This window comes from Cyprinodon tularosa, unplaced genomic scaffold, assembly GCF_016077235.1.
Source record: "Cyprinodon tularosa strain WSP-4 unplaced genomic scaffold, ASM1607723v1 ctg143, whole genome shotgun sequence".
Lineage (NCBI taxonomy): Eukaryota > Metazoa > Chordata > Actinopteri > Cyprinodontiformes > Cyprinodontidae > Cyprinodon > Cyprinodon tularosa.
In genome coordinates this window covers 1,212,390-1,237,525 of record NW_024038254.1, presented here as the reverse complement: position 1 = coordinate 1,237,525, position 25,136 = coordinate 1,212,390, and the positions used below count along the sequence as shown (strand labels likewise).

Below are 25,136 nucleotides of genomic sequence, written 5' to 3'. Positions count from 1 at the left end.
CTGGAGTTCTGTAAAGGTGATGTTACTGCTAATGCTTATACATACTGTACTCAGCAAGAAAAGGTAAACTTCTTGTCACAAGGATAAGGATATCACAAGCTGCAAGGACAACCTCCCTCAGGGTTGTCCTTGCAGCCTTGGAAAATTTTCCATTTTTTCCCCTCCTTGAGTAAAAGACTGAATTTCTTTGCCAAGTATTTACCACCCTTTATTTTAGAGCTTTTATTTATTTTAGAGCTTTTTTTATTTTGGTTTTTCAGCCCACTTGTTTTGTCTTTCCCTCAATGAATGATACCTTTTGCATCTTTTCCCCGTGGTGTCTTCTTTGTGACATTGCTTTAATGATAAGGGGAAAAGGCCAGAAATAAAAAAAAGAGCAGAACAATAAATCACTCACTTGAAGTTTGTAAAATGGGCTTTTATTGTTTAATTTGACCTCCACTGAAGTACTACAAGTTCAGATTTCGTACAGAAAAAATCCCAATCAGAAGAATGTAATGAGAGTTTATGTTAAACATACCTATAAATACTGTTGAGTTGTTCAAAGTCTTCAAATATAAAAGCTGGACAGGTTGTAACATGAAATGCAGACTTAGTTTTCAGTATTCTTGAGACATTTAATCTTGGAAATGAAATGGAAGGTTTATCTCCAGTTTACCATTTCTTATTGCCATTTGAGCTTGTACCTCCTCTGAAGTTTGCTGCAGAAAATCAGAAACCCCGTCATTGAACTGAACTATTAGTTCAATGATCCTGTCTAAAATGAATTGACATAATTTACTGATTTCATCCAAGTTAAAGGGAGGCATCTGATCAACTATTTTCTTAACAGATGTTACAACCTCCCGATAGAGGTCATTTAAGTTGATGAACACTACATCTAAATAGTCAGACTTGATAGAGTCAACAAACTCCTTTGTTTTCTTCACCACAGCTTCCAGGGTATCATCTAGCTTTCCAAGGATTGTGTCAAGGGTCTCTATATTTTTCACAAGGTCTATCGCTTCATGAAAGATATTTTTCACACTTGCTTTAACCTGATCAATTATCTGCCTTCCACTAATCACCTCACCACTTCGCAACTGCACTTGAGCATTGATGATGTTCTCAAGAAAATACTCATAGTAGACCTCCATGCACTCATATATAAACTGCATAGTTACATCCAACATATTAGCAATGCTATTGGTCAGCTTCTTTAAGAGGTCTGGAAGAGTGATCAGCTCATTAGATCCAGGCATTTTGAAGTGGATCTCTCTCAAGACCTTGATGACAGCTTTAAGAAATTTTTCAACATTTTTTTGGTATCTGACTATGGTGTTTCTAAAGAAAATGGATAACTGACTCAGTTGAACATCATAATTGACTGCAACATCATATGCTTCATTGACATGGTTAATGAGAGAGTGCTGCAGCACCTCCATGCTGCTTGTGATTTGGTACTTTTCAGCAAAAGCCTTAACAGAAGACATAATTGAGGGGACTTTTGTCTTGAGCTCAGCTATCATGTCCTCTGGTGCCTTCATGTTGTAGACAATCTGTATGTTGGTCTGAGAGAATCTGACCAGCAAGATGTCAACATCAGTCTCTGCAGCTCCCTGGACAGAGAATACAAATGTTAATTCAGTCATATTTAGATTTCTAATTGAAAGTTGCTTTGTATAATAAAGATTAAAGATACTTACAACATAACGTCCATAGAATCTAACAATCGTTTGGGATGGATCTCTAGAATTGAACTGAAGGCCAAGGTAGCCAGCAGATGGAGATGATATAGAGGCAGTAATAGCATCTCTTTGAGCTTCATATTGCAGGTTCAAGTCACTGAAGTTAGGACTGGTGATCACCACACTCAACTTATGTTGGGGGACACTGAGAGAGCAGACAAGCATTTGAAATGGGGAAAAAAACCTCACTTATTAAGCAGTTGATTAATATTAATAAAATAGGCCATTTTGTTTAAATACTAATAGAAATAAATAAAAATGGAATAGAATGTTACCTTAAAGCTTGAACAATCACATGGTTAACATCCATGCCAAGGTCAGAGTGAGTCAGGACCAGATTGCTGACCATGTTCAGGAGGTCATTCTCAAAGTGGAAAGTGGTAGATCCTTGGAGAATAAATAGAAATATCGGCTTCTGAGCTTAGCAGTACTTCAAATATGAAATAGCATAAATATATTGTCAAATTTTTTATCAACTTACCTTCAACATTATATTCCAAAAGCACAATAGCAGAGTTGGCTGAGGACTTAAAGGTAACATTAAGGACAGGGGCACTGCCCTCCACTTCAGCTTGCATACTAGTGTTGTACAGTGGGCTGACAAACATGGCCTTTGTAGAAAACTTTTGCTTGGAAGGATTCCCTTCAGCAATGGCCTTTTCAAATAAAGCAAAGTTGCCCAGACTGCTAGGCTGAGTTATATCAATTTCAACATCAGCCTGCAATGAAGATGGTGCACAGTCAATACTTGTCTTTGCATTGTGTTTTCCAACAGTTTTGAAGCTGAACAGGTCTATTTCATTGTTGCTTGAATGAGTTAGCATTGCAAAAAGATGGTCTACTGAAGCTTCAGCAGCCAGCTGTTGGTTTACATCCATGCCAATGATTTTGGTGGCGCCATTACTGAGCTTGACATCAGCAATTATCTGGTAAGTAGAGCGGACAATGTTTGTGTTTAGGTACATATTAGCCTCGTTTTCCAGCACTCCTAAAACTAGATATTTTTCCAAATATGTGCTGTCCATTTTTGACTTGAAGGACGAGTCCACTGAAAGATGATCAACGTCTCCTTCCACTTTCCCACTGTGCTCTGCTTCAACTTGTCCAACTGTTTTTATCATAGGGATGTTGAAATCCCCTTTAAGCTTCAGAGTGGACAGGGCATTTGGTTTTAGATTGCTATTTGCAATCAGCTTTTGGCTTGCTTCCAGGTTGAGTACAGGTAGAACAATATTTAATGATGTAGATGCAGAGACAGTGCTCATGCTGTAGGTACTGTCATGAGCGCCTTTAATGTAACAGTTTTCAAGGGATATGGAATTGGCTACTTTGATTCCACTCTTGATGGTAAGACTGGTTGAGCCTTTGAGTTTTGTGTTAAGACATTCAAACACTGAGGTGGTGGTAGCTCCCAGGCGGAGGACAAGATCATCTTCAGCAAAAAGCAAACTCTCTGCATTTATGTTTAGAATAGCAGACTTGAAAGACAACTCTGAGTTCAGTTTACCCATATAGGGGATCTGAATTAAACCCATAACATCAATGAGTGGGGCACTATCGCTTTTCAAGTAAAGGATCTTGGCATCTAAATTATAAGTCTGCTCAGTGGTAGACAAAATCTTTTTGAGCCCAGTCTTCTCAAACAAGTTCAAGTCATTAATAGGTTGAGAATGGAAGTCCACTAAGGGTAGATCAATCTCAGGAATGCTAATTGGGTATTCCAGGAAGGACAGATCAGCCTGACCATCCATTTCAACAAAGACACCAGCATGACTTTTGGTGTTATCTACAGTGAAGTTGGAGAATATTTTGTACTGATTTAGACGAGATAGGAAGGCAGAATTCACTTTTTGAGAGTCATGTCTTAGATTGACCAAGTAATCACTTTGCAGCTCTATTTTGGCATTCAAATAATCAAAAACATTGACCTTGCCATTTGCCTTGTTTTGCATTTCAAAGAACAATTCAGCAAGGGCCACTTTGAAGTTGACTGCATTGGAAACCATGCCACTGTCTGTACCATGCAGTTCAGTATCATGGTTTACTTTTATCTCGATCTTCATATCGTAGAGGTTGGCAAGGCCAGATGCCACAAGGAGACTTTTCTTAATAAATGGTGTCTCTGCCTCATTCCGTACACTAAATTTAACGTAGCTGAAAGTGAGTGATTCTGCCATAATGACTTGTTTCATCTTTAGGATTTCAGACTCTGTGTCACCAGTAAATGATAAGCTGAACGTCTTGGGATTGAGAGATAGATCAAGCCTGCTCTTATAGTTACAATCATTGCTATTAATATGTCCTTTTCCTGTAGTATCAACTTCAAAATTCAAAGCTAGGCCCTTTTGCTGAACAACTGCCTTCTGAGTTACTGTAACAATACTGGAAATATCAAATGGCATGTCAATTTTGTGAGAGTAAGTTGTGTCGACAGTAGAAGTCATTCCCTCTGCTACCGCAATAAAGGCTGTGTTCATGAAGTCAAGTGAGTAAGGTGCAGTGACAACTTTAACTTTGGTCTTTGCTTGGGCTTGTGCTTGAGACAAAATACCATAAAGTGTGACGGAAGCCTGGTGTTCAATTCCTAGGATAGCATGTTTGAACGTTAACATTTCAGAAAGGAGAACACGTTTCATTTTTGGGACTGCAATGCGAATGTTGGTGTCAAGCATGTAATTAAGAATTTCAACACTGGGACACGTGGCCTGAGAACTAAATGATCCAGTAAATAAAGGGGACATTTTGTTTTCAGTGGAGTTCACAAACTCTACAGATGTCTTGATGGTGTAGATTGGAGATTGGAATTTAATCTCACCATAAAGTTTACCAAAGCAAGGAAGCACGATCTCTTTTGGAATTTCTGGCAGCTTGATTTCTGGAATCTCTAGAGCTTTAAAAAACTTTTCTGTATCTATTTGCGGGATACTTGGGAATGCAACCTCAAAAGGAGGGATTTCTGGAAAGGTGATTTCAGGAAGAGATGGAAGGTAATTCAAAGTTAGTTCTCCGAAGAAAGCATCTGGATCAGGCATTTTTATTTTAGAGTTCACTATGAAATCTATAAGTTCAATAATCCTTTGCTTGATGTCATCAAAGGAAATATTGAAAGCTTCCACGGTGTACATACCCATGATGGTAAACTCTGGTATGGCAAGTTCTGTTGGAATTTGATTCTGTCTGAATATATTAAGCTCCAGTTTTGTAGAAGGGACAACAAGATCTGTTAGAGGAAATGTAAAGGAAGGTGTATTGATTTCAGCTTTCAAAAGTAGATTTTTAATACTTTTAATGATCTGCATTACTTCGATAATATATTTTTCATCAGGAGTCCCCTCCTTTATTTTTTCTAGAAAATCAAGTATTGAGTTTGTAATTATATTTATAGTGTAACTGTAGAAAATGCTCATGATGTCCAAAGGAACTGAAAGTATTCTTTCAATGTTCAGATCTCTCACTTTCACTTTTATGTATTCGGTAAATGTCTTAAGGGAATCACAAACTAAATGTTCATAGATATCTGTAGCAGAATTAACAATTTTTGCAACTTTTATTTCTCTCAGACGCTCCAAATCGTCTCGAATAGAGGAAATTATTACATTGGCAAATTCAAGTGCTGCCTCAATTTTCTCCGAAACTTGGAGGGTCCTTAGTATCTCATTTGTGTGAGTTCTATACTCTTCAATAATTTGATTGTTTTTTTCCACAAGGTCATTGTAATTGAGGGACTTTAGCTTTTGCACCATAGTTTCAATATACATGTTTAAATGTTCAATGATATCTTTAACCTCAGTTGTCTTTAAATAGTCAATAGTGCCTTGGAAGATTGCCATAAATCTGTTTGGAACCTCAAACTCCTTGACAATGTCTACCACAACCTGGAGCGTTTCCTGTATTCTGATCATTTTTATAAATTCTGCTGCTTTTTCCAATAGAGCCTTAGCCTTTTGGTCAACCTCAAGATCTACAACCAAATCCCTTATCTTAGCAAAAAATTTGTTAATTTTGGAAATAAGCTTAAAGTCATTAATCGTACCATTAATATCATCTATGATATTTCCAATTATTTCTGCCGGAATAAAATTCAAAAACAAATCAACAGAGTCCTTAACTCTTTCAGGTAAGATAAACCAGTCAAGTTTTAAGAAGTCAAGCTCATCAACCAAGTCTTTAACAGCAGTCATCATGTTCTGTACTTTAGTTTTGATGCCATAGTGGACTTCAACATCATACAAGAATTCAATACTGCTACCCCTCAATTTTTCTAGGTCAATCTCTTGGATAATTTCTCTTATGGTTTTAATAAAATGAAGAACTGTAACTTTGAGTTCCTTCATACCTTCCAGAACATCTTCTATCTTCAGATTAAAGCTTTCATGGAGGTTGGCACCTATGAAGTCAATGGAGTTTTTGATATAAGAGGAGAGATCTTTTAGTAATATCTGAATAGAATCCTTTAGAGTTAATAAAACTGCATCAACATTCTCTGCATTGATAACATTTTGTTTAAAATCACTGAAAAATTCCTTCACCTGATTTATCCTGTGTTCTATTTTAAACTGAGCTATAAATTCACTTATTTCCTGAGGAAGAGCCTCGAATCTTGCCCTTATCTCCTTGTTATTGATGAAATTTTGCAAAGATTCTGCTACAACCACAACAATTTCCTTGATGGCCTCCAAGAATACAGGGAGATTTTCAATAAGAGGGACATAAATAATGTGACTTTGTGTGTGTTTGTCATACTTGAGAAAGCCAGAGATGGCAAACTCTTGGTTCTCTGTAGAAGCCGCATTAATTATGTTTGTAAAAATATTGCCATAAACCTCTATTCCAACCCTCTCTTGAGTATTGTAAATATCTATGCCTTGATTGAATTCATGCTCATTCATTTTAGATTTAGTTCTAAAACGCGTTATTTGCTCCTGGGGTAACAGAACAGCGTCTATATTGTTATCATAAGAGGTTTCAAAGGAAAGGCCATTATCTAGCTTCTGGGTCATTGACGCTCTACATTGATGGCTGCTGGTCAAAGCCAGGGGTTGTGCTCTGAGAAGGAACTTGCTAAAAAGCTGGGCGCTGTGCTTTCCATAGATGGTAAGGTCTCCATCGCCACTAAAAACTGAATCAAGGTTGAAATCAAATGGAACAACATTGCAACGCATGGTATGTTCAAAGCGAATAAGTTGGGAGTTAAAGTGGGCTTCATTTCTAAACATTGCAGCAAAGCCAGCAATTTCAAGCTCAGTATTGTGGCTTGTTTTAGTGCCAAAGAGCTTTCCGATGGTGTTGCACTTTGCATTCGCACTTAGATCTGCATAATTAATCTGATACGTGTGCTTTATTTCTTCTTCTCCATATTGGGCCTTCAGACTTCCAGTCAGGTCAATCTTGTAAAGCTCTGCCTGTAGCTGTGCATCATTATCAAAGGTTGCTTCCAGAATTTTAAGGTGGTTGTTAATTTTTGCAGAGGCAGTTTGATGCTTCAGGCCAAAGTTGATATCATGATTGTAAGATGCGTAGGCAGCTGCACTAGCTTCAGCCTGTGAGCTGAAGTCCAGGCTGGAGAGAGTGATGGTTAGAGTGTTAGCATTATCTATTTTGATATCATGAATGGCTGCTTTGTTGCTAATGGATAGAGTTCCTCTTTTAGCATCAATTCCAAAACTGAATCGGTTTTCTAAAGACAGTGGGCTGTGGAGAGTATTTATTCCACTTGTGCTTAAACCATCTGAATCCATTCTCATTGTAGCTTCATGTGTAGCTTCATTGTCAAAAAGCTTGATGTTTGCATTGGATTTTACTGCCAGTCCATTAGAATCGAAGGTGGAGGTAAGTAGGGAGTAAACACGATTATCAGAGTGGTCTCCATTTGTCTCTATTCTTATGGTAGCTTTGCCAGCTCCAGCAAAAGCTTCAGTTTGATGTCGAATCTCCAGGCCGAGAGCATGAGCGCTTGCATCGCATTTAACTACCACCTCATTATCTATAAAAGAAAGTTCTGCAACATGTGTAAAGAGGTCTTTAAAGGCTTTGGTATTTAAATTAACTGAGAATTCACCATTGCCAAGGGATGCATCAATTTTGTTCTGGGCATCAAAAATTGTTGAGTCAAAGATAATCAAAGAATTAATCTTCCCTGCTGGCCTGAAGGGGATCACAGAAACTTTCTGGATGGAAGTGGTTGTTCCATAGATTGGACCAGCCTTTAAGGATCCCTCAAAGTCATTCTTGATTACTATTTCTTGAGTGACAAGTTCAGTTGTACAGTTGTGCTCTAGTTTTGCATTAAAACCAAACTGACTTGATGCCTCTATTTTTCTTCTTGATGTCAAAGAAATTTTTTCTGTGATGATGCCTTCGTCTTCAGTACTGAAACTGGCTTCAAATAATTTGTGGGTGAGAGAGCTTCTTAAATGAGCCTTGATTGATTCAGTGATGGACACCATCCCTACACCTATATAGAAAGAAAGAGAATGAGAACCATTTGTGAGGAATACCGACCAATACATAGCTAAATTAAACTGTTTATCTATGCCTCTGCAAATTTGCTAAGCAAATGTTTGGTTGCCTCTTTCCCCATAAATTAATAACATAAAGCAGTGTTTTCTACACTGGATTATTGGGTGGACTTATAAAAAATTCATCAGATAGAGGCAATTGAAAACCTTTAAAAGTAGTTTTCTGAGATACCATATACCAAAAAATTTTATTGTCATTTTCGATACTCACATATTGGTGACACAATTAAAAAATCATTAAAATAACTAAGATGTTTTGGCAGAAGCACCTTTTCACCATTTTCAGCATGACAGAGATAATAATCATCATTAAATACCTTCAACTGCCACAGACAGGATGTCAATCGGGGAAGTTCCTTTTGCATCAAATTTTGCAGAATAGCTGGGTGGTTCAACAACATCTTTTCCAGCCGCTAGTGTTGCCTCCACATCATAAAGGTTGCTGTTCATCAAAGTTGTAAGTTCAATTTTTCCAAAGTGAGGAACAGACACAGTGAAATTCTCTGGTATTACAAAATCTGGGATGGGTATTTCTCTGGAGACAATTTCCAATCCAAATTGGGGTAGCGACATGCTAGGAGTGGTCAGAACTGGTGGGAAGTTGAAGGCTGATGCTTTCTTTCCTCCAAAGGGCAGTGGGAAAACAATTATGCAGCGATCCTTATTAAAGTGGTAGACAGCTTTTGCATCCCTGTAACAAAAAAATGCAGGTTACATATGTGAATTTTGTTGTTTGTTTATCTAAAAAAAAAACTACTGTTAAATGTAATTATCTTACATATTCAGGAAGAGTTTCTCCGGCAGGGCGATATCAGGTATATCAGGCAGCCTAAAGTTTTGCATGTAAGGGAGGATTTCAGCACCGTACTTTTCCATGTAGTTGTTTGCTGCCTAAAGAAAGCAGAGGCATGTTTTGCTTTTGTTTGTTTTTATTTTCCTGTTCAGATCTCTGAAAAAGGACCAAATAGGAAAAAAATACCTCCACAAATTTCCTGAAGATATGTCGAACTTTCATGTCAGTCTGCGCTACTCGCATGTCAAGGATCTCATTGCCATACTTCTGAATAACGTCACCATTAGGCAGGGAGTTGGTTTTTGTGTTCACATCAGATTTGAACTCAAGCTCAATCTTACTGCCATCTAAAAAAAAACAAAAAAAAAACACAAAGTTACTACCAGCATTACTTCCTTAAAAAGACTATCATTTAAATGAATCAAATTCCAATAGAACATAGTTAAGCATTCTAGCAATAAAATATTATAAAGAAGGAAAACATATTTAGAAAAATAAAAGGAGATTACCATATGTCATTTCAATTTTCTGCTTTGATTTGGCATCCATGATCTTAATCTCACTCTCAACCTCCACTTCCAGTTCCTCATCACGTTTCAGGCTAGCGGTGACAGTGGATTCAGCTCTGATTGAGGGCACCATAAGCTGGACTTGCAGCATGCCTGATTTCATGTCCTTCAGACTGAAACATGTTTAGCTGGTTAGATAAAAACATCATGGTCACATATCTGCTTTTTTATCTATTCATATCTAATGTCTTACTTGGCACGTACAACCAGTGACAGCTGGGGGATGTTCTTGTTGATAAAGTCAATAGAGAAGGTATGCATTCCTTTGCCTTTGGTTTTGCCATCACCAACACCAAACCTAAGTCCTGCCTCCACATCAAAGTCGGGGATCTGAACATCAGCCGTGATGACATTCATTCCCCTGTTATATTTTGTCACCAGTTGGGCTTCGGTTGGGTCTGCCCCTGTTGGTAATCATGCAATGACTAACTTTGAATTTCTCAAGATTTATACATTTTTGTTTCAATGGTATTGACTCCTACCTTCAACTTTGAAGATGAACCTTAGGACATCAACCTTATTTCTGGGCTCGTCTCCTTCCATGAGGTCCTCATATGCAACAGTGGCAGTGTACTCTGTAACTTCTCCAGTGGGATGGAGCTCAAAAGCAAATCTGTTGTTCAGTAAACATAACCTGTGAACTAATCTTGTTCTCTTCTTAAAGGAATAGTACACCCAAAACATGATTAGCCTTCATTTTCTACTCACCCCCATGCTGAACAACACTCTGGAGTACTTTTTTGATATCTCAAATGCATCTGGAGATCTGGGAGGCTTCTTGCTGTCTGCTGACATTCAATAATGGAGGTCTATGGTGACTGAGACAGAAAGGTCCATAAAAGTCCACAAAAAACGTGTCAATATTCCTCCATACTGCTCGTCCAATGTATTCCAAGTGTCCTGAGTGGGTAGCATCCAGAATTTACTCGAAACGAAGTCATTTAGAATGTTTTTAGAGCATAAACAGTAGTGTATAGGATTTCCTGAAAGCGCGCACATGCGCGATCACGAGGCTACGGAAGCCGGCAGACCAAACCAGATGAAAGTGCGCATTCAGCGTCTGCTCTGCCAATAATGCAAGCGTAGAAGAAGAAATGTGCTGTTTACCTGTGCAAAGAAAGAAACAACGAAAGAAAAATGTCTGAGGACTTCAGTGTTGAGGAAAAGCATGAGTTCTTTGCCGAGCTGAATGCGCTGGTTTGGTCTGCCGGCCTTGGAATACATTGGACGAGCAGTATGGAGGAATATTGAAATGTTTTTTGTGGACTTTTATGGACCTTTCTGCCTCGGGCGCTGGGCACCTCCATTATTTGAATGTCAGCAGACAGCAAGAAGCCTCCCAGATCTCCAGATGCATTTGAGATATCAAAAAAGTACTCCAGAGTGTTGTTCAGCATGGGGGTGAGTAGAAAATGAAGGCTAATCATGTTTTGGGTGTACTATTCCTTTAATGGCATTACTTACTTGCAGTTAAGAATGTTGAACTGACCTGCTGTCACCATTCAAAGGGAAATAAGGGGCAGTCTCATGAGAGAATGCATCGATGTACTGAAGAGCAGAGCAGTATTTCAATCCAGCAAAAGCAGGTGTGCACTTCATTACATCAACTTTGTCTTTCACCACAGGAGGAATCATCCGTACGACTGATCCAGTTACAGCCACAAGGGAGTTTCTAAATTGCAAATATAGCAAAATCTGTTTTGTTTTTTTATTTGGAACATAATGTCTGAAAGCTGTAAACATGTTTGATCGTCGTTGAGGCTTACGTTATTCTTATTAGCTTGGTGGGTTTCGTTGGAGCTGGAATAGTGAGCTTTACACGAGCCTTTCCCATTGTCAACCTGGCTCTGATCCCACTCTCATGGAAAATGTTAGTATGCATCTCTAGACCAGAACTGAGATATTCAGGGATGTGTGATCCAAACTGGGTGACGAACTCAATGCCACCAACTGGCATAAAATTAGCTGTGCTCTGTGGGTAAACATAGCAAAGAGGTTGAAGCAGCAACGTTTGGGTTAATCTTGTGGAAATACTAAGTATTCTTTAACCACAGTTACAGATAATCACCATGTCGCGGGCAATCTGAAGTCCACCTTTAAAACCGGGAGTAAAAGTACCAGAAAGAGCAATCCTTAGAGGAACTCCAGTGGCAGTTGGAAGGAAGAATTCATTGTCCATGAAGATATAGTGACCAGAGATTTTGGTGTCAGTGTTAGTCATTAGAGACCTCAGTATCTGCGGTATCTGTAGAAAATCAATAAATTCGTAATTGTTTTTTTTTTTTTTTTTTTTACTTATATTTAGATAATATCATTTTATAAACTCACCTCATGTGGAAACATCTTAAGCATCTTGTCCACCATCTTGTCTGCAGAATACTTAACTGCATAAAAGTCATTAATCTTTAGGTATCCTAGTTCATTTCCCAAGAGTTTCAGATAAACAGTCGCTTCTGGAGACTTTGCATTATCGAGTTTTTCCACCAGCTTCTCAGTGTTTCGCAAGATTTCCTTCATCAGAACGTCAAATTGTCTAAAAGACTGAATGCAAATGTTTACAATTTTTTATAGCTGTTTGAACACAAACACAAATATCCAAAGCAGCCATTAACATTTTAGATATTCTGGATATAAAGTTACTCTACCTCCCTCTTCATCCTGTTCCTCTTCATTCCAGGTATGATTTTCCCTACAATCTCATTGATTCTTTCTGGCATGATTTCGGAGACAAAGTAGATTGTCTTCAGCGCAGTGTCAGGAAAAAAGCCACTGTCTCCAAACAGGGCCTCAACTGTTGGTTCAAAATCTTCACCCATTATACCAATCTACAAAGATTATGATTTAAAAAAAATGAAACAGTGTCTCAGTATAGCAAAGTTTATATGGTAAGAAGGGTATTCAGCATTTTAACACCTTTACCTCAATCATGTCAATCTCGAAGCCAATTGCTTTTAGTGTCATTTCAAGCATAACCTCTTTGGGCAAGTAGCTGACACCCTCAAAAATGACGTTGCTCTGCACAGATCCAATCTTATAGTTCTGAGAAAACTTTAACGGGTCCCATGTGGGTCCGATTTCATTACCTTGCTGGGCATCCTGAATTTTCTGTCTCAATCTGAGAAAAGGAAAATACTCAATTATAAGGAGAAATGAAAAAATGTGCCCGCATTTCATTCAGTCATATTACTCCCTCTTACGCTTCAGTTTCTGGCTCAGTCGAGGACAGAATGTTGGTGATGTGTGAGATTACAAAGCTCTTGAATTGCTGGTTCACCTCACTGGACAAAGCACCGGTCATCTCTGTGAGCTCACTCAGCTGTGGGTCCTTCATGATGATCAGATATGCAGCAATGCGCTCCTGCACAGGGTTGCTGTTGTCCAAAAGTACTTGCATAAACACGCTTCTTATCTGCAACGAAAATCAACAGGAACGGTGTTAATAAAGACATAGTAACAATTGAAATAACAACTTTGGATAGTGTTATTTAATTTACCTCATCCTGGACTGGAATCTTCCTGAACACTTGAATAGCAGTCTGCTGCACTTCTGGAGAAGCTGCTGGCTGCTTCACACATTGGATCACAGCACTACGTAGTGCAGGACTAACTGGGATCACAACTGTGGCCATATTTCCAATAACCTAAAACAAATTAAGAAAAATTGCCACTGATTGTTATTTTTCTTGGATCGTCCAAAAAGAGATGACATTGCACACCTTTAAAAAGAAACAACTCAGACTGATTTGCCAAAAAATCCACAGACCACAGCTGAGAAATTTAGGAAATGGGCTTTTTTTTTCTTAGTAAATGTATGTCTAATGGGGATATAAAAATCAGTAACTACACTAGTAATCCAGATACAATCATAAAAAAAAAAAAAAATCAACAACAATAAGTCTAAGAAAATTTGTGTGTGTTAAGGTGTAATGACACAGAATACAGTAGGTTTTGAATTCATGGAGAGCAGATGCAATAAGGCAATGAAAGCCTAGCTATCTAGCCTGTCCAGCCAGATGGCCCCAGCTTGGAAAGGAGGAAGTAGAGGCTGATTTCAAAGGCGGGACTAACAGAGTTTGCAGAAACAGCTTAGAGAACTTTGGATGGAATTCAAGAGCTTCTCAATATTTTACAGAAATTGAAATCTCTTTAAGGAATTAATAAATAGCTTTATGAAAACAAGGAAAAGTTATGAAGAATAGTCATGATAAAAATCTTAAGTCAAATAAAATAATAAACAATAAAATAAAAAAATTTTCAACAAACAAGCAAACCCTGAAACTTTCAAGCAATTGAAATTCTATAGAAACAACAGGCTAATTCGAATTAATGAAAGAAGAGCCCAAAACTTCCAAAATCTAAAAATCTTTCTAGGAACAATGTGGTGAAAATCCTTCAGAAGCAGTAGAGATGAGGGTTTTCCATATAAAGGAGACATCTACGGGTTGTCAGAAAAGGTTGTCGCAAAAACAGATATTCTACTATTAACTACACGTAAATAAACATGTTAATATATTTTCCCCTTGTCCTTTCACTTGCTTCTAATAAGACAATTTTAGGACTTTTTTATATTAAATTCGTCTTAACTGTGGATTGACTAGAGTTATCAGGTGATACTTACTCGCAGTGTCATGAAAGTATTTTCCATTTCTTCTGTACAGTCGCCCAATTGAGAAGCCATGAACTCAGCAACAGAGTGAATCTCAGGAGTTATTCTTTTTTCCACTTTGTAAAATCTGCATGTAAGACAAAGTATTAAATATAAATAGGGGGACATTTTACATACCGGTATGTTAGATGAATCCTATTTCTGAGAAATTCTGTGCAAAATAAGACATTTTCTCCTACCTCTTCACAACATTGCTCAGAGCATACATGATGGTCCTACTAGGTTTGTGCTTGGCCATTGCAAGCATGTCAGTTATCAGGAGCTCAGAGGGGTTAGACATGAGTCCCAAAGCAAAAACAGCAGCATCAACCTCAAAGTCGGAGAGGTCAAAGGTCCTGAGAATTTGCATAATTGTACTGCTGCACTCAGGGGTTCCACACTGTGCCAGAACCTGGTAGGTGAGGAAGCGTGACAATGTGACAATCTCTGGAAGAGCAGCTCTCAGGGTTTCAGTCTTCATTCCACGGACTGTTGTGATGAGTTTGTAGAAAAGCTGTGCTCGCCTCTCTTCATCTGTGTCTGGCAAATTGACCAGTTCCCTCATGAGATCCACAGCTTCATTCTTATCCTGAATGGGGCTCTTGTCTTCAACAACCTCAATGTTGAGGTCCTTGGGAATGTTATCTTGATAACAAAGAGTCAAAGAATTGCATTAAAGGTCCCATGTTATGCAAAATTCACTTTATAAACATTTTGTAGCAGTCACATGCATCCTAAAGCCTGTGTATGAAGTTCACAAATGAAAAGAGTCCTGTGACCTCAATTGGTCTGTTTGAAAAGTTTGCCCTTTATGATGTATTAAAGGGAAATAAGCTGCAGCCAATTGGTTAAGCTCTGGCCTTAATTTTATGTATTATTCCATGCTCCTAGGCTATCTTTATTAACTCTGACTGGTTGTCATGGTTGTGGGGGTGTTGCTGTTGGGAGGACAGGGGTGTTGAAAGCCAAAACAGCTCATCAAGCTGAATAAGGAGATTTTTGGTACATGATCTGCTTAATCTGAGAGGAATTTTCCTTCACAAATGACAAAAATATGCTTTGGGGTCTCATTGCTACTATTTTTTATTTTAAAATGTACTATAATAAATTACCTTTAATCTGTAAACTACAAAATGATTTCCTAAATAACACAAAAAACACTATATTTTACTCATACAAATTTACTCTTTGTTTCTTTTTTCCACTTATGACATCCTTGAGATCGTCAGACTAACATTGTAAAAATGCAGCCTGATAAATACAGATATCTGATTCCAAATATTGCTTTAATTCATTATGTGATTAAAGCAATCTGATCCCACTTGGGTGTATTTAAAATGAAGTGCTTCACCTTTTCAGGAATTGAGGTTGGTGAATTCAACTACTAAGAATTCTTAATGTACCGGTAGTACTTTGTTTCATCAGTTTATAATTCTGCTCAAAGGAATAAAGGGAACACTCAAATAACACATCCTAGATCTGAATGAAAAAAAGTATTCTCACTCAATACTATTCAATGGTCTCCTGAGAGATCCCCTCCCAGTGAAATCCCTGAGCAGTCAGCCTCGTCCACATCTCCTGGAGACCTACCAGACCTGGTCTAAAGTATCTGCCAACTCCTGGACAGTATCTGGTGCAAAGTGATTGGTGGATAGATCGAGACATGATGTCCCAGATGTGCTTGATTAGATCCAGGTCTGGGGAACAGGCGGGCTAGTTCATATCTTTAACTCTTTGATCTTGCAGGCACTTCACATTCCAGCTACATAAGGTTTAGCATTGTCCTGCATTAGGAGGAGCCCAGGGCCAACCACACCAGGATATGCTCTCACAAGGGGTCTGAGGATCTCATCTTAGTACATTATTGTAGTCAAACTACCTCTGGTGAGCACACGGAGGGTTGTGTCGCCCTCCAACGAAATGCTACCCCACACCATTACTGACCCACTACCACCTGGTCATGCTGAAAGATGTTGCAGGCAGCAGATCGCTCTCCACTGTGTCTCAGGGTGCCAGTAGTGAATCTGCCAATCCTGGTGTCCTCTGGCATATGTCAAGCGTCCTACATGGTGATGGGCTGGGAACACAAGCCCCAATAATGACCATCGGGCCCTCATACCATCCTGATCGAGTCATTTTCTAACAGTTTGTGCATACACATGCACATTTGTGGCTTGCTGGAGGTCCTTTTGGAGGGCTCTGGCAGTACTCCTCATGTTTCTCCTTACTCACAAGCAGTGTTAGCGGTACTGCTGCTGAGTGGTTGCCCTACTACGACCTCCTCCACATCTCTTGGTGTACTGGTCTGTCTCCTGGTTGCGCCTTTCAGCCTCTGGACACTACACTGACAGATGCAGCAAACCTTCTTGCCACTGCTCGCATTGATGTGCCATCCTGGATAAGCGGCACTACTTGAGCTGCTTGTGTTGGTTGTAGAGGTCATCTGCTGCTACCAAGAGTGTGAAAGCACCACCAACATTCAAAAGTGATCAAATCAGGCAGAAAGCATAGATAATGAGAAAAGGTCTGTTTTCCCCACATGCAGAAACACTCTTTATTGAGTGTGTCTTGCTAATTACCGGTAATTTCCACCTATTGTCTATTCAATTTGCACAACCGCATGTGGAATTGATCATCAATCAATGTTGCTCCCTCCATGGACAGTTTGATTTCACAGAAATTTGATTTGATTGAAGTTATATTGTCTTGTTTACTTGTTCCCTTTATTTTTTTGAGCAGTATATTTAAGTTATATAAGTTATATACTTATAGTCATATACTTCTTGGTACAATGCATCTTGTGGTGATAAATACTTTTTATTTTTCCTATGTTAAGTAAAAAATGCATCAAAACTACAAAGGTAAATAGAGGTAAAAAAGTAAGATGTTCCTACCCTCTCCAAACACATTTATGCTTATTATATATATGCAAAAATACTTAAATAAACATACTAACTTAATAAAAAAAATGATGTGATATGATTTCATATAAAAAATTATGTAATATTACATGATAGCACTAATATTATACAAAGTTCTTACCATGTTCAAATACTCTGTCATTGTGAGAAGAAACCTGAACCAGAGTCAGTCCCTGCTTTCCAACATTGTTAAATCCATATTTTCCCCTTTGGAAAAAAATAGTTAAGTTTAATATGTAATCTTATAATATATATACATATCTATATAGGATGATACATTAAATTATACAATAAACAGTATTTAAGGTTTTGTTTTACTTGTGAGAGAAGGGAATGAGAAGGTGTTCTTCGGTGCAGGAACCTGAAGTCATGTGTTTTTTCTCATTATCAAACTGGTATTTACATGTTTGAGAGCTTCTGACCAGCTGAGCCAAAGGATAGTGCTAAAAATGAGGAGATTGTCATGTTAATTAAGGCCCTTTTAAAAACACATTTGTAAACTGTATACATGTTTTGATGGCATCAAAACTTTAATGGTTGTTGTTATTAAAGTCAGGTTTCACATCACAACAAATATATACGATTAAATCTGTTATAAATGTAGTGTTTTTCGCTTTCACAGATTATTTATGCAAAAACAGTGATTGAGATGTCCTTCGAAATGACGTAAAGGAGTCTTACCATGCCAGTGATGAGAGCCAGAGGGCTGTTATAATCTCTTATTGGTGAAAACTTGTCACAGTTGGACAGATCCCTGTACAGGCTGATGTCAGTGACACTGTCCTCTCTGCCATCGTTTTTGTAGGATGTCATGCACTTTCCATGAATTGTGGGCTAACATAAAGATGATATAATAGAGAAAATAAATAACCTATTTTGTACAATGATAAAGTGCAATCAAAGTGCTCCCTAACACGTACTGGCAAACAGGGTGAACTTTAAAATAGACATATTAATTCAGTGAGACAAAAACCATACCACTTTTGATGAATGATTGATTAAAAAAAATCACAGACATCATACACTCAGCATATACTTATAGCAATGCAAGGCATTTCAAAATGCTGTAGAAAATGCTATGTATGTAAAATATAATATCTGAAGTAAATTAACTGCAGAAGAGCAAAAAATAGCGTTACAGAAGATTTTGTTAAAAAAATCCCTAAGTGTTTCTTAGAGTGGGATTTATTTTATCTCCCCTCAATAAATGTTGTATTTTTCTCACAAATCTTTACCAGGAGTGCCAAATAACTTTAGAGGGCTATGCAGTAAAAAAGATTTTTGTTCATAAATGATGCTACCATGTTCCTGCTCTCATCGTCCTCCAGCAAAGGCACAGCCAGGGCAGAGACAATCCCCCTCTTGAAGTTAAGAATAGCTGTTGTCTCTTCAACCTCAGGGTAGAGCTTCACGTCATATTCCCCTTCAATCACAAACTTAAGAGGATGTCTGAAAGAAATTGTGTAACATTTTTACCAACAAATCAATATCTAAATAAGTTCCTTTTTTCCTTTTAATAACATCTTATGTGGAGTACTTTTCTTACTTTTTCATTTCAGCAGCAAAGGCGTTGGAGCTGGCAGCTGGAAGGAACACAGGGTTTCCCTCTGCGTCTGCATCTACCACCTCACTCAGACTGCAGTCTGTGGTGTGCATGATGAAACTGCACACTTGTGGTACTTCAATTATAACCTGGGCAACAATTAAAAAGCTTTTGAATCTAAACTAGTGTTCACAGGTTTTTGTGAAATGTGTCAGTCCTACCTTGCAGGAGGTCCTGGGTCCATTCTTTAGTTCTGAAGCCCCGTTGATGGCATTCAAAGATTCAGCTTCATATTGGTATTCATATTTATGCAGGGGCTTGTACCTATTGGCCACTAGAGCAGAATGAAAAATGAAATTTGCAGCTTGTTGGTTCTCTGTAATTAATGTCATAAAGTACTGAACCACTAGAAGTAACTTACGCAGGCAGGTTGGGTGATCTTCATCTTGGGCAACTATTTATGGAGAATGGTTTAAGTTAGCAAATATTCTGGTAAAGTTGACAAAGATTTAAACTTTGGGTTTAGACTTAAGTCAGAAACTTAATGGCTGGATGCTGCTTATTTTCATACTTTTTAAAATTCAATTTACTGGTTGTTCATGTTGAAGACATTCAACAAATAAAAAAATGTTATTACAGTGTTCTGGTGTCACCTTCAATCCTTTAAGAGTTTTAGCCTTAAATTGAGTTTTTAAATAATTATAAACTGAAAAGCCCGTTTTTTTCGGCACTGATGTAACCTTTTGCGATATATTAAAAAAAGATTATAAAAGGGGGGCTAAAACTCTCTTCAAATATTTTAAATGACTATATCCAACCTTACTGAATATCAATAAAGTTTATTATCATTTGGGGTTAATTTCCTTTATTTCCTCTAAAGTTAGATTATACCTTTTTCAGGAGTTTGAAGATGGAGCCTAGGCGAAAGTTCAACTGAAGAAACTGATTGCTCGCCTACATCCACCTACAATACAGCCAGTCAGCTTTGAACCACACCTCTACAAAAGCCAATCAGCATCCAAAGTTCATCTTAAAAGGCCTCAGATCCGCAACTTGTCTGCTCCTAGTGTGCAGGAGGTGGTTGCACTGTGTGACTTCATTCAGATGACACTGTTTCAACCCACATCCTGCCCCTCCTCCACCATCGTAGCTAAAACTTCATTGGAGTTTCATTGCTCCCGTAGACCGCCATGTTGAGCCTGATTCTGTCAGAGGTTTCTTCCCAACGGGGAGTTTTTCCTCTCCACTGTCGCTTCATGCTTGCTCATCATGGACAGGTTCTCTCAACCTGTGTTATCCAAACTCAACTTCCATCTTCCAGGTCCCTGAGTGAAGCTCTAGTATCGGCTCATGCAGTTCACTGCATCTCCCCATAAAGCTCAGCATACCGTCTTGCTAACCAGCAGTCTACAGACTGACCAACTTCATCTATCTCCACTCCACCACCAGTTTCAGGCCTGGGGGGAAACAGCCCTGTTCTTTGCTCCTGTTTATGCATATCTATCAAAATTAAGCGTTATGTTCCCTGCCGAGGTCTGAGCGCCAAAGACTAAGTAATTGTATCAATAAATTTCTTCTAATTGTCTTTTCTCTTCATGTGAGTTTTTCAGATTGAACTGTAGCTGACAAGAAGAAGGCTGGAATACTTTCTATTGCTATAGGTGATGTTTTTCAGAACAAGAAAGAAGGAAATCTAATGTTCCCCAAAAACAATGGAAAGGCATTGTTCATTTTTTATTTTATTTTAGATTTATTAAAAAACATAATCATTTTATCAAATAAAATTAGAAAAACATCACTTTTAATATCAATCAATGTATACTTACTAGAGTTTGGTTGCAACTTACTACATTTACACAGATATGGTTACTTTAGTAGTTTTTTTTTTTTTGAGAGAAATATAGTTTTCTGAGTAAATTTTTTTTTACTTCACTATACATTTTACTTTTACTTAAAATAAAATTATTCTTTTTATGTTTGTTCTGCTTGGAATCCTTTATTCAATTACATATTATTTTTTTTATTATTATTTTATTATAGTCTTTAAAATGCCAAAATATTCATTTATATGTTGGTCTGTTGTCAAATAATACCAAATATCAGATGTTATCATGAGTTACTCAGTGTTTGAGTAGCTTTTTTTATCAAATATTTTTTCTCGAACTTAAATAATTCCTCAGATGGCTACTTTTTACTTTTATGTGAGAAAAATAAGATAACGTTGCTTTACTCTTACTTAAGTACAATTTTAGGTATTCTACCTACCTCTGATACTTACTATTAAAGAAACAAAAAATACAAAAATGCTAGATTCCCCAAGGAAAAGATCCAATTTTATCCGTCTGTAAAGAAAAAAAACTAAGCTAACATTGACACACACAAAAAAAAAACATCCTTTTATCTTACAGATGAGCAGAAGCAGCTCCCTATGAGGGACTCTGGAGAAGTTACATTAGCCATTTTTCCCGTCTGAAAATATTCAGAATGTTGATCAAAATAACATCTATCACTTCACTTTATTATGTTTGCAGATTGTTGTTGTTTCAATTACGGTACTTTTTTATTTTGTCCTACCAGAGAATTCGATACCGTTGAGGCAATGATGAGAAACTAGCTCAATGTCTGCAGAAATGTGTTGTATTTTGGCTGAGGTTAGGGTTCATTAGGGTTCAAATAATTTGGAGACCCAAAGGAATAGAAAAGCAAAAAGTCTTTCGAGATTAAAAAGTCTAAGTTCAGGGAATCGTTTATGCTACAAAACCAAATCAATTGTAGATGAATTCCTTAAAGACTCAAAAACAAACAAACCAAAAATTAATGTTTGTCCTTAACTCAAACAGTAAATATCTAAGCAAATTATGTTACCACAGGTCATAAAATTCCTATAGAAACAATTAGCTGTTTTTACACGTATGCCTTGATTTATTTTATATTAAAACATCCCTTTACAGTCAGATAAAGTGAACTGAACATACACTTTTAATGAAAGATACCGTAGCTTACAACAGAATAAAGATGAGAAACACTATAAAAATATAAGACATTCTGTATTCATGCCCTGCAACAGACTGGCGACCTGCCCAGGGTTTACCCCAACTGTTGCCCATAGACTGCCGGAGATATGCACTCGCCCGATCGTAAGCAGGAGAAGACGGATGGATGGATGGATGGATGGATGGATGGATGGATGGATGGATGGATGGATGGATGGATGGATGGATGGATGGATGGATGGATGGATTTATATATAGTATGGAAATGGATGTAATTACTTCTTTTTTGTTTTTTTAAATAGTTTAGAACTTCTTCAGTTCTGCATGTGATTTTTGTTATTGCTTAAGATTTTGAATAAAATAAATTTGGTCCTAATATTTGACTAATAATATGTACATCTTAACTTTAGACTTGGGTGAAAAAGTTGAGTCAGTTCCATTTCTGAATGCTGAAAATAGCTATTTAAATAAATACAATCTGCACAATGCACCATCTTTGATCAGTACCGGTACTTAAAATATGCTTTTTCAATTATATACTTGTAAACTACATGTTTATTTAACCCTGGGTTAAACTTTTAAGAAAATAATAATAAGACCTTAACTTAAATTGCCTGTTTTTTTGTTTGTTTTTTTAACCATCAACATTTTTAGCATATCTAAATGTTGAAAAGTTTAATGCTACTCACAAGCCAAGGCTGATATGATGAGGATCAGCAAAAGGCAGAGCTTAGAGTCCCCCATGGCGGGCTCGTTGGAGCTCCCTCCTTCTGGGTTGGCGAGTACTCAGTCGAGACTGAAGTCTCTGTCAGAGTGTGGTAGTTTTATCCAGTCAGCTGAACTCTGTCAAAAGGACCGAGAAGCACAGACAGTGCTTTGAATGCTCAAAGTCCACAGCACACTCCTGTGTGGAGGGACAAAGGCAAAAGGTTTGAGAATTTAATTCAAAGCACATGTGTAAAAACTGATAAGTTGTCCTAAAAGGATACAATCTTATACTTGGTGTAGAGATCTGGTTGGCTAACATGTATTTGAGATAATTGTGGTGACAAAAATGTAAAAAAAAAAATATAGAAAATTTGTTTTCATCTTCTAATTTTTTATGTTTCATTACTTCTAGTAATTCCCAAAAATCTGATGTTTTTAAAAAATAAAACACACACACATATGTGTTAGGTTCTTTAAAGTTAGAATTTGTGTTCACAATTTTCTCATCAATAATAGTCATCAATTATAACTATCTGTTAGATTAAAAGACATTTAGAAAAAAATATTTCACAAACTGATTCAATGCAGCACTGCAGCGTTTGGGTTTAGTTCACAAAGCATAAAAAAAAAAGTTTAAAAAAAAATCTAAAATCTAAGTAAGAAAATCTAAGGTAAGTTCAGCTCTTTGGTGAAGTCTGAGCAGGTCACTTATTAGTGATTAGTGAGCAAAACATGATTTGAATACAAATCCTTGCACTCTAGATGGAAAAAGATCAACTTATAAACAGGTTTAAAACTTAATTCTACTAACCAGTAGAACAATAAAATGTGATATTCATATCCATAATGAGGTTCCTTCAGTAATTTAATGCTGTTCAAATGATTCTTTTTGCTTTTAGAAAACTTTACTCAGAAAGACACAATTCGGTCTTTTTTGTCTTTTTCTTAAGGAAAGTTACCAACTATTTATACATTGATGTTCAAATGCAATTATTTTTTGTTAAGGCAAAAAAAGTTCTTGCATATCAGTAAGCTTACCGTGTTGGTCTCTTCTATAAGGGACAGCTGCCTGTTGTTCCACTTCCACTGCCAAAAGTGAATACAGAGAAAACATTTACCAAACTTTTTTAGGGTGACGATATGAACTTTGAAACTTTGATCAACAAACATCCAGAGATCCAAGCAGACATTGACTTGCTGTTAGAAATTTGAACTATACTGTTATTTGTGTCAGCTCTTTTCCGAAACTGCTGAACTCTCTGTTTCACTGCAACATATGATACATATTTCAAATGGGAGATCATAGAGCTCTTTATGCAGAGTGGATGGGAAAATGGATGGCGATAAATATATGGAAAAAAAGGCTGTAAAAATTCACCTGAATATTATGATGCATTTTACCATTAATGCCTGGTACCAAAGCATATATAAATGCAGAATTTCTACCCTTCCGCCAATTTTTATCTGAGTGTTTATTGTGTGAATACTTTTTGGACCCTACTGCAAAAATTGAACTACCCTTCAGGAATCATAGAATATTTGAATTCAAATAAATAAGGTAATAAATAGTGTAAATAACAGACAATATACCTCTTGACTAAATACCCCTACATTGATTTCATCTGTTCACTGATTTTGCCAGACTTTCATTGCAGGTGACACTGCATTTCAGTCCAGTTCATGTCTGCACGTTGACTAGGCCACTTGCATCAAGTATTTTTTTTCTTTTCTTATTATGCTATTCTGTTTTGGTTTTGCTTCTGTGTTTAGCATCATTGTTCTGTTTCACAGTCAGAGTGTAGCCAAGCCTCAGCAGAAAAATTTACTTGAATCTGGCTGTAGATAACAGTGCAACATACCTAGAACTGTAACTCCAAAACAAACTGAACTCTTAAATGTGCCATTGTACACATGCCTTAATCACTGCAACAGCACCATAGTGTTAAAGCTATTAATTAGAGGCGTTTTTGCTAAACATTTTTTAGGAAGTTCTTCAAAGATAGTCCTATATATTGCTTTTACATAATTACCTTTCTTTTTTTAGGTTTCCAACGACAGGAGAATAATCCTTCTCACCGCAGGGTGATGATTTCAAATTCATTTTTAACCAGTCTTGAATATGAATAGCAGCAACAACTGTAATCTGAAATGTACTGAACATTTAACATTGATAGCATTCTTGTGTCCTAAAACATGGGCCCTACATTATATTGCTAAAAGAGGATAGTTTCTTTTCAACCTTGGAGTAGCTAAAACTAATGCCGCTTACTAACTAGATTATTCAGGGAGTAATATAAAAATATTTGTGTGATATTTTTTTTTTATATTAGGGCTGGACAATATAGACTTTTACTAATCCTACAGATAGCTAATTGTTCCATCCTTTCTCCAGAAAAAACATTACGTAAAAAATAACTAACTAGTTTTTGTGCAAGAACTGCACAATTTGTGAAGATGAGCATGCTTATTAGACACCTTTATGGATTTACAATCAATCTTTTTTTGTCTGTTGACCTAATTTGAGATCAGTTGAACTGACTCCCCCGATGTTGAAAGGTAAGGATTTGCTCTGTAAAGAGATAACAAAGTTTCATAAGAGAACAGGACTGCGTATGGCCCTAAAGATGTTAGTCATATGCATTAAATTTGTTTTTTACAGATTAAGGTGGGAAGGCAAAGTACCTGTACTATGTCTATTTTATTGAGGGCCATTCAGATT

General features: G+C 37.1%; 1 protein-coding gene across 2 annotated transcripts; it reads right to left on the bottom strand.

The window, feature by feature from the left end:
- Positions 1–397: 397 nt before the first annotated feature.
- On the bottom strand, positions 398–23,592 carry apobb.1 (apolipoprotein Bb, tandem duplicate 1). 2 transcript variants are annotated; one of them, XM_038278693.1, is made up of 29 exons: positions 23,456–23,592; positions 22,399–22,613; positions 19,138–19,170; positions 18,938–19,050; positions 18,720–18,865; positions 18,475–18,622; positions 17,855–18,007; positions 17,492–17,616; positions 17,295–17,380; positions 14,453–14,897; positions 14,226–14,340; positions 13,102–13,248; positions 12,805–13,016; positions 12,527–12,722; positions 12,253–12,432; positions 11,936–12,148; positions 11,676–11,852; positions 11,374–11,579; positions 11,097–11,279; positions 10,090–10,220; positions 9,801–10,011; positions 9,548–9,720; positions 9,225–9,385; positions 9,024–9,136; positions 8,563–8,936; positions 2,209–8,181; positions 2,003–2,114; positions 1,686–1,872; positions 398–1,598 (listed from the first exon to the last, which is right to left on the bottom strand). In XM_038278693.1, exons 2-29 carry the CDS (start codon positions 22,451–22,453, stop codon positions 618–620), a joined length of 11,349 nt encoding a protein of 3,782 aa, XP_038134621.1. In that variant the 5' UTR covers positions 22,454–22,613; positions 23,456–23,592; the 3' UTR covers positions 398–617. The 2 variants fall into 2 exon arrangements, with proteins under 2 accessions (XP_038134621.1, XP_038134622.1); XM_038278694.1 differs by having other exon boundaries at positions 22,399–22,552; positions 23,456–23,488.
- Positions 23,593–25,136: the final 1,544 nt, after the last annotated feature.